This window comes from Filicampus tigris, chromosome 15 (assembly GCF_054856515.1).
Source record: "Filicampus tigris isolate MCC_2025a chromosome 15, RoL_Ftig_1.0, whole genome shotgun sequence".
NCBI lineage: Eukaryota > Metazoa > Chordata > Actinopteri > Syngnathiformes > Syngnathidae > Filicampus > Filicampus tigris.
Window position 1 is genome coordinate 1044431 of NC_141231.1, and position 22343 is coordinate 1066773.

General features: G+C 38.2%; 1 protein-coding gene across 4 annotated transcripts in view; it reads right to left on the reverse strand.

Moving 5' to 3' along the window:
- The window catches only part of sptan1 (spectrin alpha, non-erythrocytic 1), a 103626-nt gene that overhangs the window by 40451 nt on the left and 40832 nt on the right, over window positions 1-22343 (reverse strand). For 2 of the 4 annotated variants that reach the window (XM_086053526.1, XM_086053525.1), the window contains exons 21-30: window positions 20982-21127; window positions 20810-20866; window positions 14542-14740; window positions 12482-12586; window positions 12363-12395; window positions 12229-12264; window positions 11231-11278; window positions 6886-6977; window positions 3277-3421; window positions 1583-1764 (exon numbers count right to left, since the gene is read on the reverse strand). In XM_086053526.1, the coding sequence (XP_085909652.1) occupies window positions 1583-1764; window positions 3277-3421; window positions 6886-6977; window positions 11231-11278; window positions 12229-12264; window positions 12363-12395; window positions 12482-12586; window positions 14542-14740; window positions 20810-20866; window positions 20982-21127 (1043 nt within the window). The remainder of the gene's footprint in view (window positions 1-1582; window positions 1765-3276; window positions 3422-6885; window positions 6978-11230; window positions 11279-12228; window positions 12265-12362; window positions 12396-12481; window positions 12587-14541; window positions 14741-20809; window positions 20867-20981; window positions 21128-22343) is intronic. The other 2 variants (XM_086053528.1, XM_086053527.1) reach the window with 1 other exon arrangement.

The window sequence follows — 22343 nt, forward strand, 5'->3', positions numbered from 1 at the left end:
TAACGGGGCTCCAGCATGTTTAATAAACGTTTGAAGCCCGGCTCCTAGACTAAAGTATATAGGCGCATAGATGTTGCCATGTATATGCCGATTTCTTCAGTAATTACTAATATATTTGGCTCTGTTTGCTTTTACTTCTCCAGGCTGCTTAAAAGTAGCGGGGATAAGTTGGTGGTGTTCAGCGTGTTTCTTTTTTCTACCCCCGGTAACTGTCGGCGTGATGCCATCTTTGTAGTGTCTTCGAAGAACACGCCGTCAGATGTAGTTTACTTAACGCATTTTATTAGTCCAACCGGCTACTGTGGGCCGCAGCCGACGCCAATACAGGACAACATCCGTTAAGTTCACAAAGTGTCACGGCTCCCTATCTTTGGTCCTCCGGACCTCCTCTCTCTCCCATACCCCCTCCCATCTAGTGAGCCGCGCGATGCATTCATTAGCCTCGGAAACAACACAACTCGGCAAAACACAAATTTGACCACAAATGTGGCGGTCACTTGGTCTCAGGCGTTGACTTTTTTTTTTTTTTTCTTCTCTCCCATCAGACGTATTCGTCGTATGACTGCGTGCACCGAACAGTAAAGCCCATACCGTTGAATACAAAAACCGTTACACCCCTAATGCCTAGCGTGTTGTATTTTGGGCATTTATATCAATGACTGCAGTTTATACAGGATATACAGTGTGTTTTACAACAATAATAACCAGATTTATAATTTCATGTGCAACTGCGGATGATATAAGATAAACTGGTGAGAAAAATGGACACGAGCATGCACTAACACAACTTTCGCCATTATGTCTTAGAACTTTAAAAAAAAAAAAAAAAAAGGAACATCTTGCACTAAAAGGAAAGAGGAAAAGATAAGTGCGAGAGTAAATGATCAGAGAGGAAAGTTCACATCATTAGTTTGGCAATATTTTGGATATTTAAGTTAGGGGTGTCCTGATGCACCTTTTTTCACTTCCAATATGATACCGATATTGTGCGCTAGAGTACTGCCAGATACGATATGAGCAGAATAACAAACATGCTTTTATTTTTAGTATGAAATGTTAGAAGAGATTTGTTTAAGTGACACTATTAAAACAAAGAATAGTCAGCAATAGTAGGTATGAAAAAATATTAGCAATTTATTCCAAACATTTGGGTTGTATAAATTCAAGCTCAAACATGAGAATATACTGTACGTGAATAAAATGAATACAAAACAAATTATAGCAGCGCTCTAGACTAAGTTTTTGTACTGGTGCGCCCAACTTTTTTCTTGGCACTAGCGTTACAATTTTTTTTTTTTTTGACTGAATCATATTCACCGTGCTGCCAATGTATAAAAAAAATCACTTCTTGAACAATTTATCTTGATTTTCCTATTTTTAAATTATGTCAGGAACATTACGGTGGGACTGCGCACGGGAGTGTTTTATTATACATAAAGTCTATATAATATTCATCTTCAAAGAATAAATAATAAAATGATTTATTTAGCAGTGACATTTCAACAATGCCCATTGCACACACACACAAGTTACAACACTAAAGACTTCAGTCACACACAAAAAAAAAAAAAGCTCTCCTCACCTGAAATCAGAGAGGAAGCGTTGCAGGTCGTGCGAATTTCCCAACTTGTCTTTACGCTGGTCAGCACGTCCTACTAGGCTGCTCCAGGCAGTGTTGAGCTCAGTACATTTCTCTTGAATGTCATCCACTGCTTCTGGGTGGGACTGTATTAGACGTTGTGCTGTCTCCCCAAGAGAGTTCACCTGTGAAATTAAAGAAAGAAAATGAGAACAAAGAGCCTTTCGTATGTTTGACGCGCATATCTGTGATTCATCAATATGTTTTTACTTTGTTGATTATGTGCATACTCAGCAATAAACTTTAGAACCTTAGACTATGATTACAGACAAATAATCAAGGATCAGCATTTGAAAAGCATTAAACACACATCTTTTAGCCAAGATGCACAACATAGTGAACTACAGTCATTCATAAAAACAACAAGAATTTTAACGATAACTTAAATTGGGAATTTGCTAACAAGTTGACCGACTAATGTCCTAAATCAGTGGATCCCAACTTTTTTTTTTTTTTTAATCTTGTGTCCCCCGAACACTTTTGTTTCACCATGAGTAACCCCTCAATCATAAGTGTGGCTGAGTCTCCCAAAGTACAGTATTTTCCGGACTATAAGTCGCTCTGGAGTACAAGTCGCACCAGCGATAAAATGCATAAGGGGGAACAAACATATATAAGTCGCACCGGAGTATAAGTCGCATTTTAGGAGGAAATTGTGCGCTTAGTACACATAATTTCCACCGAGCTACGGTGCTACATGTAGCATACAAGAAAGTTACGGTAAGATAACTTTAAACTCACCAAAACGTTTGTAGATCGCTTAAATAAGTCTTTTATTCATCCCCGACCATGTAGAATGTTTCCAAGTCTCCAAAAGTATTTATGTATTCGGTCGTAATTATGTCTTCCTCTCCTCTCTGCTGAGTGTGCTCCTCCTTACGTGTGTGGCTGCATGATGCAATACCCCAGCCAGAGGCAGGTAATTGCCTGTTTGCGGTTCGTTCTTATTCAACCATCGTCTGTAAGTAACTTGGACACTTGTGTGTACCGGTAATGACCATGCAACATTTATATAGGAGCTGAATTGTGGCTGATTGTACTGTGTTGTTGACTAAACATACTAATTGCTATCACTAATGCTAATCGCGGTTGCTAATCGTTAGCATGTCTGCCTGTTTGTGGTTTATTCTTGTTCAACCATCGTCTGAAACTAACTTAGACAATTGTGTATAATGACATTTATATACGAGCTGAATTGTGCTAAAGCGCCTGCAGAGGGAGGCAAAACATAAGTCAGCACTAACAATCCATGACAGTAATGTGTTAATAATTTCAAACTAAGTCGCTGAAGAGTATAAGTCGCAACCCCGGCCAAACTATGAAAAAAAGTTTGACTTATAGTCAGGAAAATACGGTAGAATGTAACACACAACTGATTATTAAATGAAAATCTGTCTATTTTATCTCCTTAATTTTAACATTAAATTCTCAGGCATTGTCATCTCTTTACCTAAAATTAAGCATAAAAATAAATATGCAGCCTTGAAAATTAATATGGAATATACTGTATATTTAAAAAATACAAACTCAAACAAGCTTAACGTGCGCAGAGTAAGAACATTTCTATGCATTTATTATTGAATGAGGGTAAATTTTTCTTTACAATATTGTTAAAATATTCTTCATGACAAACTAACCTTGTCACCCAAGGCTGCCAGGTCTCTCTCAAAGCCTTCATGCTTGCGCTGCAAAGCCTGAACACTAGCCAAATCGTGACCGTAGTTGTCTGTGTTGAGAGCCTGGTTTTTTTCCTCAATCCATTCTTTAGTTTCATCAGCATCTCTGTGGAAAAACAAATATGACATTGCTCAGCAGAACATCCATAGTCAAAACACTATCTAAGGGATAGTGAGCTGGGCAGTTAATGTTGGCTTTCATCATTTGTATCTGCTAAGGTGCAAATTAAAAACAGAAAAAAAAAAAAAAAAAAAAAAGGTCAACGGTCTCACCCCTCGCTTTAGTGGGCCACAAAAAAAATTACGCAGTAGGCTGGATCTGGCCCCTGGGCCTTGAGTTTGACTTAAGTGTAATGAAAGACATCAGACATGACTATCTCTAAGGATCAACAATCAAGATTCACCTTAAATGTTTACCCCAATTACTCAGAAAACTCAAAATCAACTTGAGCTGCGCCGCAGCTATAAAAGGGCCTCGCAATCATGGCCACATTGGGGTACTCACACATGAACAGGACAAGAACCCTCTAAAATATAAATGCTCTTGCCAGGCCTTATGTGTGCATAGTCTCATGAGTATTTGCCTCCGTTTGGACCCTCAATAACAGCAATTTTTGTTTTGCAAACAGTGCATCGCCACGGCTACAAATTCAATTTCGTCTTAAACATCTTTAGTTTAATCACCGAATGTTTGAAGACAACTGGACACATTTTCTAGGCGCCAAATTTCAAAGTCAAATGAAATTGGCAGACTTCCTCTAAAGCCCTTGTCCCACTGAGGGGGCGAAATATTTCCAAGTGTTTGCGAAGGTAGTAAATGTTGCGTTCTCGTCAGGGTGCGTTCAAGGTCACAAAACGTTTCAGCTTCTCTGTTTAGATGAAACACCCAAAGTTTCAAGATGGTCAGATAAAATGTCTGTGATGAAATATAAAGCTTTCAATAACTTTTCAACTAAAACATGTTTAGATGACACACCCAAAGTTTGAAGACGATTGGATAAATTCTGTAGGAGGAGTTTGTTAAAATATTACCTCTATAAAAGGCCAAAACTGGTGCAAAATTTCAAAATAAAGTCAAAATTGCCAGACTTCCTGTTAGGTTTAGAATATGGCTATTAGGGGTGTAACGGTACACGTGGGTGTATTAATACGTTTCGGTATGGCATGTTCGGTTCAGTCCACTTGCGTTCGGTTTAGTCCACTTATTACCGCAAGTTTATGCACGGGTGCTATTGACTGTTGCACGCGGGAGAGGAGGGTAGCGGTACAAAAGAGAGAGCCAGAAAAGAGCCAGAGCTCGGAGGTCCCCCCGTACACTGCGGTCTCCTGTTTGGGAACATTCTGGCTTTCCTGTTAAAATCGCCCATGGGGAAAGGTCCGTGTATAAGTCGCAAAGTTGTGTGCCGACATTGCTACATGAGATTGGCGGCTATGCTGTAGTAGCACGTCTAACATAATAACACTTAAAACGACATCATCCGACTTTGAATGTTTCTAAGGCGAGGAAGCAAGCAGTCTTTTTAGCCAAAAACAAAGTACAACAGCTCTCTCTCTGCTTCGTTCTCCGCTGCTCCTCTCACTAGCTGTACGATGCATTTATGAAACTCAGAAACACCATAACTCAGCAAAACACAAATCCGACCACAACACAGATAACCCAATTCGTTACAATATGCTGTTGAACATTCAAAGATTTTAATGCCTAAAAAGTGTAAATAATTTCATAAAGACTTTAAAGTTACTGTATTTCATTATAAAACGAGTTTTAATACAGTTAGCAATAACTAACTGTTATTGTATGTATTTTTTTCATCACAAAAAGTGTATATATGTACTGTAATGACAACTTGGCTTTAACCTGAATACTTAGATGTGTCATAGGCTGTTGCTGCTGAGTATTTAAAGATTTCAATGTCTTAATAATTTACAAAATTAAGAGATCTTTATTGTTAGTGTATTTTTTATTGTAGTGTAATTTCTTAGAATGTCACCCGAATGGTCCGCTTTTATTATTTTTTTTCTTAAGAAAAATGTACCATTTACTTGTCATCTTTTCAAAATAAGCATTTTTTTTTTTTAAATCTGTTTTTTTGTACCGAATACATACCGAACCGAAGTTTCCAAGAAACCGAACACCGAACCGAAATGTGATTTAGCGTACCGTTACACCCCTAATGGCTACAATAGACTTTGTTGTATGTCCTGGACTGTTACATATGCCTCACAATTTTCATAGATCTAGGTGAAACGTACAACCAGAAATACTTAGTTAAATATATGTAGTTACATATATGTAGTGGGCCAGAGACAGAGATAAAAAAAATTGTAATTAAATCACACAAAAGAAAATCCCCAAAATATTGATTTTTATGCCAGGTCTGATGTGTGCAAAGTTTCATGAGTTTTTGCCCACGTTCAGACCCTTAAAAACAGCATTTTCTTTGTGAACAGCACATTGCCACGGCAACAGCGTGCAACGAAAAAAAAAAAAACTTTCAATAACTTTCCATCTTAAACATGCTAAAGCTGAAACATGTAAAAAAGTAAAGACTATCTGATAAATTCCCTAGGATTAGTTTGTTAAAATACGACCTCGATGAAAAGGCCAAAAACTGTGACAAATTACAAAATAAATTCAAAATTGTGGACTTCCTGATAGCTTTAAGCATATCGCATACAGAAAACCTTTTTGAAGGTCCATATGTCTCCCAACTTTCGTAAATCTAAATTAAATGCTTCGTTGGAAGGAATTTTTAAAAGCAAAATTTGATGCCTCGTCCACGTTATATATTATGTCGAAAACTTTAAATTGTTTTCCTTGTTGTTGTCCCAGGTGTTGAGAAAGGTACAGCCCAAGTTTGAGGTCAATCGGATGAAATCTGTAGTACAAGGGCGGTAAATGCATACATTTACCCTTGTAAATGTGCAAAAATTGGCCAAATGTGTACGTTCAAATACTCATTGCTGTACATTTTAGGATAAGGCTACCAAATACTTTATTGTACAGCTCATTGGGCAACACGTGCCTCCCAATTTTCATAGCGCTAGGTCACACATATCGCGTCAGGGCTCAGTTAAACTTCTGGCGCTACAGACCCATTTTTTGTGCTTGTGTATGATGACTTTAAAATATCAAATTATTCGCCAGGGCCGATGTCTGCGCAAAGTTTGTTGAGCTTTTGTTCACATTTAGTTCCTCAAAAATGTGATTATTTACGGTAGTAATAATTTCTACACAATAGCGTTCGCTGCTCGCGTCCTAAAAACCTTTTCCAATAGCCAATGCAGGGGTGTTGTGTGCAGATGTTTTATTTTTCCAATGTTGGAATACAGCTGCAACATTATGGGGAAAAAGTTAATAATTGTTAATATTTTCCAGATGCACCTTTTCACTGGTGAGAATAGTATCATAGCAAACAGCGAAGGTCAAAGGCCATCCTCATTATCACCTTTTGACAGTGCTTTTTATGTAGAACATTATAGTCCATCAATGGATTCCGACATTTATACTTAATTTCCTAATAGAAAATTCAGTCTGTATATGATATAAATTGGGTAAACAGTTCTCACCTGTGGAATCGCTGCACTTCATGGGCACTACCCAACAGGTTGCTCCTTTCTTCAGCCAACTGCTGTAGTGATTTCCAGTGGTTATTCAATTCCTGCAATAACAATGGCACATCATTTTCAAGTTGTTTGAGGTAGTGAAAAAGAATAACACCCACCACTTACAGTAACATAAATTGACAACAAAATCTGTAAATTGTCTGAGTATCTAGACCCACATGTTTATCTATTAAGGCAAGCCAACAAGTCACAGATTATAATAGCAATAATAATAAAAAAAAAAGAAATTAAAATACGTTCACTTATTGGCTATCCAGAACAGTAGCAGGTAGGGTTGGGCATTGTTTGAATTTGGACGATTCCGGTGTTTTGATTCGATTCTGGTTCCTAACGATTCTCGATTCCGATTCTTAAAAAAATAAATAAAAGGAGTTATTTTTGGACAAATCACATGAACCTCTCTGTTCTTCAATTTCATGACCTTTTTACTATTTGTGAACTTTACCATGGATTACTCGATGGGCTGTTTTTAACCAGTATTTATTTTAATACATTTTTTGCACTATTATTTAGTATTATTTTTCACAAGAATTTTATTTTTGAGAAGTTCAAGACGATACAATAATGCAGCTGTTACTGAAAGCATGCTACTGAACACCAATTGATTGTCTAACCTTGTCTTTCTTTAGAAAGAAAAAAATATATGTATGACAAACAACGCTGCATTTTAAGGGCAAGCAAGTAAAGTCTATCTTAGTCTATTTTAGCAGTCTATATAACCATATGATGTATCTGCATGTACAGTATCTATGTATATGCTGCTGCTGCGTATGCTATAAGCTAAATATTAGCTAGATATGATTTGTGTGTTGAACTTGTTGCCATTAGACGTACTTAGCAGATTCTGACTTTTGGGTCAAAAGCTACGTCGCGTCAGTTCTATGGCTAGGCGTCGGCCGAATGAGCCAGCCGGGCCAGGATCACCGACCCCGCGAAGGGCGACTGCTGCCACCGCGGTGAGATCCGTGGGAAGGGCCGGGCGCACGCACAGAGTCGCCGCCGCAGCGCCCCGCGCTTGCCGTAGCGAGCGGAGGGGCTGACCGAGAGGACCACGGCAGCTCGAGTGGGGGCGAGCTTCCGTGCTATTGCGACGCAGCTTTGGTGGCAGGAGCGCGGGGCTGCACGACGTGCGCGCTCTTTTTTTTTTTTTTTTTTAAATCATTCATACTCCATTTGTAGCTCTTTGGCGCGGCCAACTAGGGCTTCAACGAGCAGTCTGCACTCGGCAGAGCAGGGAGGGAGGGGTGCACGGGGCAGGCTTCGGCAGTGTGTGCGTGAGCAGCAGACCATTCGGAGCAGACGTTGGCAGATAAAGCGCTGTTGGTATCGGAGTCAGTGGTTTGGTATCGGTAATATCGATACCACAGCAAGCTAGTATTGTATCTGTTCAAAACGTTTACTATCGAATAAGTACCGAAGTATCGATATTTTTGACAAGCCTAGCTGTAGCATATAGGGCCTCTCCGTCAACTTTTTTTCCTTTGCTGCGGTCTCTATTTTTTAAATGTGCTGGAAAGGGCCACACAAAGGTCGTACCGTGAGGGGTTCACTACACTTAACACAACTTTGAGAGTAATGTGTTTGGAGAGGCAAATCTCGCTCTGAGCATATTCCCGAAAGCACCCGAGAGTAGGGCTGAACGATTTTAGGAAAAATTTGTATTGCGATTTTTCTGACTGATATTGCGATTTCGATTTAATTTGCGATTTTCTTGAAATCAAGCTTCAGTGCAATAGTCACAATGTACAGTAACATTTACAAACATGACAAAAAAATCCATTATACCATCAAAAACATTCAAAGCTATTACTCTAATAACGCAAGGACACTAAAGAGGTTTTGTGAGGGGGACAGTCCCTCGATTTTTTAGCAGTATAGCTTGAAATACATAATGGTATTATTTGAATCTTTTGGTCCACACAGTAATGGTGAGTGTAAAAATCACAACGAGAATAGTTGTGATTGGGCTATTTAAGCCATGGCGAGTTCCGGCCGGTGTTAGAGCGTGTGCTAAATTGCTAATGTAGCCTCGCCTTATTTTTTGTCTAGATACGTTTTGATTCTAATAAAACATTTCTGTTCATAATTGCTGGATCTCCACCCTTACGCGGTTCTAGTCAGGATTCAGTAAAAAGTCTACTGTACACAAGCACTTATTTTGCTATTCTCGACTCTGCATTTCACTTTATCGATTAGCACACTTAGCGAGCCCTCGTTCGCCTCCGCGGTGAAAACGCTACTTGTTAGTGGGGTCGTTTAAATGTCACAGTGGTGGAGATGATGCGCAGAATGCAGCTCATTGCTGCTTTGCACGGACTTACATATAGTATAAATAGTAAAAAAAATAAAAAGACTGTGCTGCTACAAGGCAAGCTAGCTTAGCGCCTACCTTCAAGCAGCCGCGAATGAAATGACTTCCGGGAGTACGAGCGACAGCGTGTGGTAGGATAACGTTTTTTTTTTTAACCAGTTTGGCGTTGGACCTGCCCACAGTAGCATGCCACTAATGGTGAGCATGGTGCACTTTAAACAAAGTGCCTCTTTGGCGATCTCCAAATCGCATTGTCTGAGATTGCGATTTTGGTGCCATATAAACGATAAATCGTTCAGCCCTACCCGAGAGCATGGCCACAGGTCTGCTACCATCTTTCGGTGAAAAATATAATCGCTTATTTGTACATGTATATTTTCTACTGTGGTCAACAGTCCTGACAGGCCACACATGACTAATTTTATACCAAAGGCTGCGGGCTGGTGGGAATTTGAACAGAAGCTTCATTTGGTCTCCGGGCTGGACATAGGACATACCTGATTTAGGGTAACTGTTATTTTTCTGAGCATCACCTGATTGGCAGTAATAATATTCACTTAAAAAGAAACTTGTTTTTATTTAATTTTTAAGAGAAAAGGGGGGAGGGACTGATGCTTACGCTCCGAGGGATGGAGGAATCACCCTGAGTAGCTGCACAGAAAAACCCAAAGTAGAGATGAAAATCAATGAGAATTCCATATCCCGATTAAGGTGATGAATAATATGATAAACTATTGCTCACAAATATACGCACCTGAACCACTGCAATGGCATGAGTCAATGAACATGAACTCATTCAGTACCAGACATTTCCAGAGACTCTTTTACCCTAATATTTGAAAAATATATAACAATTCCTGGGATTGAATGGCTAGACTGTAAAAAGACATAAATATGCCTTTGGGATCGAAAGAGTTAAATAAATAAATAAATGAGCAAACAACCAGAATTAATTCATCCAGCAAAGATTATTTTGAAGCTTATTTTATATTAATCTTATTTTGCTGCATGAAATAAATCGATCACGATTTTTACAAATTTTAACATGTTGTATTAAACAATAAAATGTCCATGTCGGAATGAACAGTTTGTATTTTCTTCATTTAGCATTACGCTTTGAAAATCTTCCGGGCGGGGCGATATCGAGAAGAAGGCGGATATGACGTCATCGAACCACGTCTCTGACTCGCCGGCTGTGAAGTGTGCTCGTCGTGGTTTTTCTTACCATTCATTTCGCTTCTCCTTTAATTGAGCTATAGAAACAAACGACCACTACTTACCAACAGCTTGTCATTGCCATTTTCAGAGTCTGAAGACAACGTCGCTGGGCCAGTGACATCACGCACGTACTGGGACAAACGGCTGGTGGGCGGACCCAGATCACGAAAATATCGAATTTACGGCATCTTTTTGGAGGCCTTTTCCTTAGCTATTTTACCAAACTAATAATTGAAATCTCATTAGTTTTATTTTTACTCCTTAATAAAAGTTTTTGGGTAACTTTTCTTCATGTCCCTTACACTTAAAGTTACTGCTGCAGTATTGTATTTTCTTGAGGATCTCAAAAATAAAACTTTTAATAATACAATCAAACATACAATGAAAAATACAATCGTAAAAAAAATAGTTAAAAAAATAAATATACTGGTTAAAAATTTGCCCTTTGAGTATCTAAGTCAAGTTCACAAACAGTAAAAAGCTCATGAAATTAGACGTTAAAAAAATAACTCCTTTTTTTTGTGTGTGTTAGGAATTGGAATCGAGAAACCTGAATCAATGAACCGTAATTGGAACCGGAATCGTCCAAATTCAAACAACATCCAACACTGTTAATAATAAAATGGCTAAAATTAGAGACATGTTTTATATCTAAAATCTGAAATATTATAAACAATAAAATTTATAAAGTTGAACGAGGCCTGAGGATCTTGAGGACTTGCTAGGAAGCCATAATGTTTTGATGGGAGAAATTCTTACCTTGATTGTATTAAAGTTAGCCGTTGTTTGAACAGCCAAGCGTATGTTCTATGGAAAAACAATAGGGCATTGCAGAAACACCCAAAACAGACAATTAGAGAACAACTTTGGTTATGTTAACCATACCACATTTTCTCAAATTATTATTAGAAATTGGGCTCTGACATTTCAGCCCACAGTCAAACACAAATACTTGATTATTGTGCATACTGCAAAGCTTTCCTGTCAGTATTCTTCCACACTATTGATACATTTTCAAGCACCGTCAAGTTCTTGGCACTATCATTTTGATGGCATTCGCCGAAGGCCATGGTACATACAAATAAAGACAAAGATGTGTGTCAAACAACAACAGAGAGTCTCAGTTCACTGAAAAATTTGCACATTAAGGCTGTGTATAAAACAGGACATTTTCAAAAATGTAATTTGTTTGTCAACAAGTCATCTTCCGTATCGTACATTTCGGTTATAGGAATGATTATTGAGGGAACAAGCCATTATTTTTTTTTAGTTTGTTCTATTTTAAAAAATGAATGAACGAATAATACATAGATTTAGAGAAATGCCAACACATTGAAGTTGGACAGACACCCAACACTCAAGTATGTACATGTATGGTATATGCAGAGCATGTCACATTAGTAGAAAGTGTGTGTTGCGATGCTGCGAAAAGATTATTTATGGAATAAATTAATGGTGAACGCGATCCTACAAAGCCACACTCGAGCCTCTTTCTTCGTTGTATATCTGTAAAAAATATTTTGCCATAAAAAGCCCTCTCAGTGTATATAGTTTGAGAAGTCACAAAAAGCAAAAAAAAAAAAAAAAAAATGCAACAAAGTCACTGTTCGGCTTAAGATGATTTTAACAAAATGCTTGTTTTCTCCTTTTTTTGATCAGACACCAGTGTTTTTGGTTGGCTGGCAAAATGAGGAACTCTGCTTTGAAAACAGCTTGCATTGAATGATTAAAGTAATGCCTCCACTGTGAATATTTACCTTCCATGGAGATGCCGTTTTGGAATCAGCTTCATCCTATTAAATTTAGCACAAGACATGGCTGTGTTAACCCTATTTGTTCAAATATCAAGCACAATATAGAATTCAAATGTTAATGTTAACTTGCTTACAACCTTGACAGACATTGCACCAAATGTTTCTTGTTGCTGCAAATGAAAAACATGCCTGAAATATTAAAAGGCACTGAAGGAAAACGTTGAGCCAACAACTGAGATTGGGAGCTGCAATTTACCTGAACTTGAACCAGAGGTATTTCGTCACTCATCAAGCCTTCGGATTCCAGCTCGGAGGCCACTCTGTTGATGTCCCTCAGGCGTGACTCATTGGCCTTCAGGTCCTGGAAAACCACAGACACGCGCACGCACGTACACACACACACGCGCACGCGTAAGTGTTGAATGTCTGGGAGAACTTCAGGTTTTCAAGGGTAATTCCAAAGGCGACCTTAGGTTTTGGGGAGCTGTTGAGAAAGGCGCTTCAGGCCTTAATGGGTTAATCAACAAAGTTGCTGCCGTGTTAAAACACACTGTTAGGAAAGAATCTGTTCAGGTACATACATGTACATTTACAGTTCAAAATCATTCTAAAAATGTAGGAAATATCACATTTTTCAACATAGAAGATGACTTCATGGGTTTCAGTGAAGATGATTAAAGGGACGGTGGGGCCGGGATGGCCATGTATTCACTAACAAGTTAATTTTTTATATTTTTCGATCAGGAAAATGAAAAGAGTTGCCATTTTCTCTTTTATCCATTCATTTTGGAGAAATTAGTAAATAAGTAACTCCATGAATAACGCCCCTGGTTAATGAGGAGAATGGCGCCCCCTAGCGTTCTATCCATGTTCGGCCTGAGTCACGCGAGGAACAGATTCCAAACCCTCCATTGGAAATCATTGTACTTTTATTGCTTATGACGTCCAAAAACGGCGATCAATTGGCACCAAATTTTATGTGGACATCTCTACTAATGCCCACTTCAACATATTAATAGGATTAACCTCTCCGTGGCTGATTTATATGAGAATGAGGAAATGTGGAAGTCAGCAGAGCTACATAGATTTAGGCCAGGACGTGCGCACACTGCTTCTTTGCTTAAAATGAATAAATAAATAAAAACAGCTTCTTTGCTGAACACGGTTAGGACGGGTGAGGCATTAAACACCAGTCAAGATATTTACAGAGACTGAAGTGGGAATGAGTAGACGTGCACAATTATTTGGATGAGGAGTGCCCCAGTTTTTCGACTTACAACGCTCCATCCAATTTAGAAGGTAACAGCCGAAATGGCACGTTCCAGTGCGGCCACACTCGGCTGTGCAGTCAGCCTCACTAGAAATATTGGTTCGCTGTTCGATGAAGGCTTTCGTCACTCACACACCGCTTCACTCGGGCAGAAGGTGGCGGCTGCAGGCAAACAAGCAGGGACACCGCACGCGACTGCTTGCGAGGCGACATGAAGACACAGGCTCATCTTCACCTCAACAAGCTGGGCGGACAGTAAGGAGCTAATGTTGTTGTGCTAACGCCTTTTGTTTTAACGGCCTGAAGCTAGTTGTTGCTATTAGCCGTCCCATTATCCTACCTTTAACCGGGGATGGAAGAAGGGGACGTAAAGCTCCAATCTGCCTGCTGCAGCTGCAAGCCGCCGTCTCTCTCCCTCCTGAGACACGAGTTCAGCGTCGCTAAATGTCCGAAATATAACTAGTCGGGGTTCGTGTGTGCATTCATGCTCTTGTCCGCTTCAGCTTGTGAAAGTCGAGGAGCAATTGCCACGGTAATTTTGATTGTGTGGAGGTGATCATGATGAGATCACGTTTTATGTCAATAAATCCAAACTATTGTGCAGAGCACTTTTATACTTTCACAGGTTGAAGTGGACAAGAGTAGTAATGTGCATTTGCATTTTGGTGCATCTGTCACCGTTTTAGAAAACAGAACTGACAAAGCGAGCAATATTACCACGCTTGGCTCCCTCCCGTGACGTGGACAGCTGAGACCGAAAACATAACATAAGCCACGCCCTCAAAAGGGGCGGGGAAATTTGTCATAAACCTAATCACAAAAAAAGCCCTTAAATCACTACAGTCTTTTGAGGTGGGCATTTTAGTACTAATATCATTTTTACATGCAAACCTATAATATAAGTGCCAATGTTAAGCTCACCCAAGTGTCCCTTTAAGTAAAACAATTATTTTTAATAAGTATTTTAGTGTTTTCAACTGATTTATTGTATTTTTTGTAATTGTTTCTTTGTTTATCAGTTATGGATTGTAAAGCAATAATAATACCTTCTGGAAATCGTCAAACTTCTTCTGTAGGACCTCCACCTGCTCCAGGTCTGAGCCCACCTCTTCATTCGTTAGGGCACTCTCCTTCTCATTGATCCACTGCTGAAGTTCATTTGCTTCCCGGAACAACATAAACTTCTTGCAGCTCTTCTCCAACATGTCCTTGCGTTTCTCCCCAAGATCTAATAGTGTTCCGTATCTGCAAGAAAGAAAACATTGGATGAAGCTTGCTAATGGCATGATATATACATATAAAAAAAGGAAAATATTAAATTATTTAAAATATTCCTCTTGTAAATTGCATGCTGGGTGAGCATAATGACAAGCTGCACACAAATGAACTGAAAATGCCCAAAAACTTAAATAATGGTAAAATCAGAGGACGAAACATTTATTTCTTGAAACTTATGAATGCGTATGTCATTTGTAGACAGAAGAATTAAAAAAGAAAAAAAATGTAACTGAACATTTGGGCTCAAAATCTCCCCCAAACCAATAGGTGACTATTAGGGATGTAACGATTCACTGAAGCCCTGATTCGATTCGATTTTTGATTTGATTAAATTTTTAAGTAATCACTATCATGCTTGTCTCTGTGCACTAGTGTGGTGCTGCAGCCATCCACAAACGCAATACGCACTGATGTTTGGCGCAAGCGCATAATTTGATCTACACATGTGATCTACACAAAATGTGGTATGCATCTGGAATGGAAACATTTTTTTGGGCACTCTAAATTAGTATATTCTAATGACCTAGGTATGTTGCCTTTTGTTAGGTGTTGCTGTATAGGGCTTGTGAGTGCTGAGATGTCCGAGTTAGATTCGTCTCGATTATTCGATTTGAATCTATTTTTAATTGATTTTGTATTAATACTTAAATCCCTAGCGACTATAGAATCACCCTCTAATACCTGAAGTTTTCTCAGAAATTCGACACCTACATATATAAACAATTTCAAAATAATAGAGAGCTTACACATGGCTTTCACACAGGCCTGCGTTTGGTATTATTTAGTGTTTCATCAAAAATGTAAAACAGTGTCTATGCAAGAGAAGCACTATTTTTAAGACAAAAAAATGGAGTGGTAATTACCATCCTCTATTCTATTACAAAGCCATTAATTGTCATTGGTTATGCGCTCCCAGCCTTAATGCGTTAATGGTTATTGCAATAGGTACCGGTAATTGAATATGTGTCTAGCAGTGCTCATCGAGTTAATTCCTCTCTTAGAAGCAATAAACCGTTGGTATGGTCTCCAACAATTGTTTGAAATTAAATGCACATATTAAATAATTGGTTTGACACAAAAGACATAAATGATCACTCAACTTAAAACGAAGGTTTTTGGCACTAGACCAACTAAACAGTCAAAATTATGATAAATTCAATTGAAATAGAAAGAATGTATAAAAATAAATTCCCTGGAGTAGTAATTGATGCACAATTATGTTGAAAGTCACATACAGATAACGTCAAAAGTAGGATGTCAAAAATCATTAGAGATCCTGTGCAAAACCAGGGATGTCCTGAATAAGAACTCGCTATTATATTGTCACATTATATTGTTCATTACCATACCTGACCTATTGTGTGGAAATACTGTCCCTGTTTTCAAACTACAAAAAATATTGTTTTATATATTTTTAAAACATTTTTACTATGATTATTAATCGTTCAAAACATACTAAACCAACAAATCCACTGTCAAATTAAACACTGACATTTTATGACCTGGTTGGGTTGAGTTTAAAATACCAGAAATGTACAAATACACAAACTGCTTTGCAACAATACTCAGAAGCTGTTCGAAATTAGAGAGAATTGCTATGACTTAAGATGTACAAGTCTCTACAACAAATCCAAAACAATAACAAACATTAAGCAAAACTGTGTTCCTGTAAGAGGTGTCAATTTGTGGAATAATTTCAGAACTGACTTGAAAAGGTGTTAATCCCTTGCTGTGTTCAAAAACAGGTTCAAAAGTGAAGTATCATCTATAGGTCAGTAAATTGCTCAAATGCCGTAATTTTTGGAATGTGCCATATTGAGTGTAATGTAATGAAATATTGATTATAAGTATGAGATTATAATGCTAAATGTGCCAGAGTGTTTGCTTATGTATTGCATGCATGTTGGCATATGTACGTATAAGTTTAAGTGCAGTTGTATTACTCTAATATGAAATTAAAATATGAAAGTCAAAATATACAAAGGACAAGAGGTAGGAGCAGATAAGTTCTTTACTTCTTCCTACTCCCCTTTGAACATGTAAACACAGTTTTCTCTAGAATACCTTGATAGCCATGAGATATCATTGTACCCTGCACAGATTCAAGACACCCTTTGCCAGATATAACAAAGCAGCTGCCGTTACTCATTTCGTCATGTGTACAGTATAGTCTGATGCATTTCATTGGTTAAGAGACCAAGAATTAAATAATCAATAGAAAATTACGTATACGTCTCCCGGCTCTAGTGCTAGAAATATAGTTATGCGCTCCCATCCTTAATGGGTTAAAGTGGAAGTCAACCCAAACATTTTTTCTTTTTGAGAATATGTTCTATGCGGGCCCACTAGTTGAAACAAGGCATTCTAATTAATACTGATATATTAAAGGGATCGATTTATGGTTTTATGAATCGGCATCTGGCTATGCAAAGGAAAATCAATTTGATTAGACTATTCCATTTTTTAAACCGAGCCTTCGTTTCCATGTTTCACAGTAGGTTCCTACTGTGAAACAGTGTTCTTTTCTTGGTATTCTTGGTATGCCTCACCTGTTAACATAAAGCTGATGTGTCTTGCCCTAAAATTAAGGTTTTGTATATTTCTTCTCTCGAAGTCTACTTCTAACACGTGCGTGCGTGTGTGTATGCATGGGCGTGCGTGAACTGGTCGATCGTGGGAGGTTGGCTGCTTTAAAAATAGATCTTAAAGTTGGGCACCCCTGGCTTAATCTTTTGGACCAACTTTAAATCCCGCCACTTGTCGTACAAGCTGCTAGCTAGCGCTAAGCTAACCGGTGTATTTTCATGTCCTTCTCTCCGGCGTGCAATTTTTCTGCTGTGGCACAGGTTATTAAATCTTGAAAGTAAATTACTAGGGATGTAATGATTCACTCAAGCCCCGATTCAATTTGATTTTCAGTTCCCGATTTTCGATTCGATTTTAAAAAAAAATTGCTACCATGCTTGTCTCTGTGCACTAAATGTGCTATGTATCTGGAATCAAAAACATTTCACGATATCATTTTCTACATGAATTTAATCAACTCGATTTTTGATTAATCACATAGATTAATCGGGGCGAATCAATTTTCGATTATTTATTACATCCCTATAAATTACATGTTACATTTTTCCTCTTACCCCTTGCAATGTGCTCACATAATCCAAAGGGTACACATACCCCTGGTTGGGAAACACTGAATATTAAATAGGTTGTCTAAATAAAGATTCAAAACCATGTGCAGCAATCTGTTGTAATGTATACTTTGTTCAGAAACCAAATTTAAGGAAATAAAAAGTATGGTACACCAACAAGAACAAAACAATGACTCCAGCAAGGGGTGTTTAAGTATTAGAGATGGGCAATTCGCTTTGGGCCGTTGCCTGCAAATACTGCAATACAGTACAATACATGTCTACAACACACTCTGGTACAGTTGTGCATTCCATGTATATACTTTAAGGAAAGATACTCAGGTAGGGCAGGGCGATTAATTTGAGTTTTAGGATTTATTAGAAAAAAATAATTCTTAGTGCCGTCCATGCTTCATAGCATGTCCTCGCTAACGTGCTTTGCTGTCACTATAATGGCTGTGAATGGAGAGGCACTAGTTTAGCACAGTTTTGCCAGTCATTTGGAATTAGTTTAGGCTTGCTGTCAGACAATGAACAAAAAACAGTCAGCTGCAACTTTCAATGACTGTTGTAACCAATGTTCCCTTTTTAAGCATAATTAAGTCTCAAAATCTGTATAAATATGGTCCCACATTGACCGCTCATAAAAAAATGGAAAACATTAGGGGTAACGGCACGCTAAATCACGTTTCGGTTCGGTTCGTTTTTTTTTTGGAAACTTCGGTTCGGTATATTTTCGGTACAAAATAACAGAATTTTTTTTTTTAAATGTTTATTTTGAAAAGGTGACAAGTAAACTGTTCTTTTTTTCGAAAAAATAAATAAAAGCGAAACATTACGGTGAAGAAATTACACCAGAATAAAAAATACACTAACAATAAAGATCTCTTAATTTTGTAAATTATTAAGACACTGAAATCTTTAAACACTCAGCAGCAACAGCCTATGACACATCTAAATATTCAAGTTAGACAAGTTGTCATTACAGTACACGTATACACTTTTTGTGATGAAAAAAATACATACAATAACAGTTACAATTATTTCTAACTATATTAAATACAGTAATTTTAAAAAGTCTTTATGAAATTGTATACATTTTTTAGGCATTGAAATCTTTGAATGTTCAACAGCATATTGTAACGAATTGGATTATCTGTGTTGTGGTCGGATTTGTGTGTTGCTGAGTTGTGATGTTTCCAAGGTTCGTGATGTAGTATGGCAAGCGAGTGGAGCAGCGGAAAAAGAAGAGCACGACCAGTTGTACTTGGATTAATAAAAACGTGGTAATTAAACTACGTCTGACGGCGTGTTCCAGGAAGAAGCTACAATATGATAAATCTCGCTATTTAAGTTTGACGTTTTTGCTCCCTCATCGTCAAAGAAACATTCACAGTCGGATGATGCCGTGCATGTTAAACGTGCTACCTGCCACCCATCTCATGTGGCAATGTCAGCACACAACCTTCGGACTTGTACACGTACCTTTCCCCATCAGCGATTTTAACAGGACAGCCAGAATGTTCCCAAACAGGAGACCGCAGTGTATGGGGGGGACCTTCAAGCTCTGGCTCTCACTTTTGTGCCACCATTCTCCTCTCCCGCATGCATTCAAAAGCGCCCGTGTGTAAGCTTGCGCTAACAAATGGACCAAACCGAACGAAGAGGACCGAACCGAACATGTCATACCGAAACGTATCAATACACCCATGTGTACCGTTACAGCCCTATAAAACATGTCATTTAATAAAACACAAACATTTCTAGTCATCTTCCCTCTGAAACGTGCAAAAGAGCCTCATTTAAGGGGCTGCTAATTGGTAAACTACGCCCATGTACGGACTTCATAAAGTGGAGTGGAAGCAGAGCGGGACTCAGAGCAACCAAGGTTAACACAAAAGGTTCTGTCAGCCAAATAGGATCTATACCACTCTAATGTGCAACCACTAATGCCCACCTGGTATTGCAAACGAGCTAACAGGATACTATGGTCTATCATATCAAATTGCTGCAGTCAGATCCAATAAAACAAGACAGTAGTCATTAGCCAGGAAGATGTAACATGGGTATAGTAAGCTCATTGTATGTACTGTATTGTTCATGACTTTGAAAAAGAATTTGGAGGTGATTGTTTTTACAAAGTTATAGGCCAGTTGTACAATCGAGGGCTTGGCGTGAGTGAAGCTTTTATGTAATGAGGATGGCTGGGGGCTGGCACCATAGAAAAGAATTTGTTCAGGTACATGCATGTAGCAGTTCAAAATCGTTCTGTAAATAGAGTAAATGTCTAATTTTTCAACATAGATAGGTGTTATACATGGATAGGTATATAAAGGTGCGGCTTATATGTTTGTTTGTTTTTTCCCTTTTTTATTTTTTTTTAATTTTTTTTTTTTAAAGAGTGGGTGCGGTTTATATAAAGGTGCTGCTTATAGTCCGGAAAATACGTTATATATTAAATGTCCTAAAAAGTTGGGGAGACAAAAAGATGAATAATCTTTGAATAACAATGAATTTGCCATTTTTTTCTATTGAAGTGAAAAACAATATATTAAAATCAGAAATCAGATTTTTTAGATAAAAATCCTCGATTTAATTTTGAGGTTGTATCGCCCAGCCCTATCCTTCAGGCTTTGCTGCCTTTTTTGTCTGTCTGTTTAAAATTTTATCAGAAAAGCTGCATCATAATTCTTAATATTGAAATTGAATTATCTCTGTCGTAAACATATTTTTTTGTGAAAACAGTGTAAAAAAGAAAAAAAGATATAACAACCAAACAACTGGTCAGCAATTTCCTCACTGCTGAAGGAAATGAGTTTGTATGCCCATCTCTAACAAGTATGACAAAAATTTAGTAACACTGAACACAGAGTAGGTAAGCATTCAACTAGTTCCTACTCACAGCTCTTCAACCTGCTTCATGCGCATAGACACGCTGCAGGCCTCTTTGGTGATAAGCCTGAGCAGTATCAGTACAAAGATTATGTTGTTAGACGCAGAAAAGGGATAGAAGGGGTAACAATAAAGCACGTAAGAGGGAAAAAAACCAAAACATCTGTTATATTTGGTCTTACTGAGTCTCAATTTGTTCTTGACGAAGTCCAATGCTTCCATGTTCATCCAGATTTTCCCGGGAAGATGACTGATTAGGATCCAGCTTCTTCACATAGGCAGCAGGAACAAATCCCTGGCGGTCATTCACTTCAACTTTCCACCAGTCCTATAAGACAGAAATTAAATCATTTACATTTTCATCATCATTTGACATTTACAAGCTGAAGTCACAAAGGCATAGAAGCAGAACTAACGTTGAACAGTGAACCCCCAGTGTATCGTTTTTGTTTTTTTAAACAAATTATTTTTTTAATTAATCAAGGGGTGGCAGGCTGCCAGTTTCCCCATCCCTATTTTAGAGGTTTATTGTGGCATTTTAGCTCATTGGTCAGCGATCTGCGTACTCAAACAGGAGGCGAGTTAGGGCCCAGGTCTGATCCCCAAGTTGGGTGGCAAAAGTAAAACACCACTGATAACACATTATGCACATCTGCGGCAATCCCTCCCGGACATAAAAAAAAAAGGTCGATCGTGGGAGGTTGGCTGCTTGAAAATAAGATCTTGGGTCGAAAAATGTTGGGCACCCCTGATCTAGATCTACAAAAAAACACGTGCAATACCCAGAGACATACAAAAAAGTCTCTGGGAGCCATATGCTAAACCTAACAGGAAGCCAGCCATTTTGAATTTGCTTTCAAATTTCGCCTAATTTTTTATCTGTTGTTAAGCGCGTATTTTAATCAACTGATCCTACAAATTTGATCCCATTGACTTCAAACTTTGGGTGTTTCGTATTAATATGGTTAAGATGAAAAGTGATCAAAAACTACATATTTCGTTGAACACTGTTGCTGTGGCGATGTGCTGCTTGCCGAGAAAATCGACACAGTTTTTTGGGGGTCTAAATGTAGGCGAAAAGTCATTGTTGGGTGTTTCATCTAAAAGAGGTTTAAAATTAAATGTTACCCAACACTTTGTTGTTGAACGATGCTACCGTTACGACACTGTATACCAAGAAAACAATTGTTTTTGAAGGCCTAAAAATTTACAAAAACTCATGAAGCCGACAAAATGTTTCCTCCTCAGAAAAGCGTGAAAAGGGCTGTTTCTCTTATGGAGCACATGAATTTTTTTTTTCAAACTATATGCACGCACAGGTAATTTATGAATATTTGCAGTCGCAGATATTGTGTATGAAGGATTAATTGACTTAAACCTACATCAAATGAAAGAGTAAAGTTAAATCAAGCTAATTTTATTTTTATAGTCATTCCTCACAAACAAGTCTGAAAGGGCTTCACCGGCCCACAGTTGACATTGAGATTGGTGACATCCCATGATCAAACCCCCAAACGGGGCAAGGAAAAACTCAAAATATCATA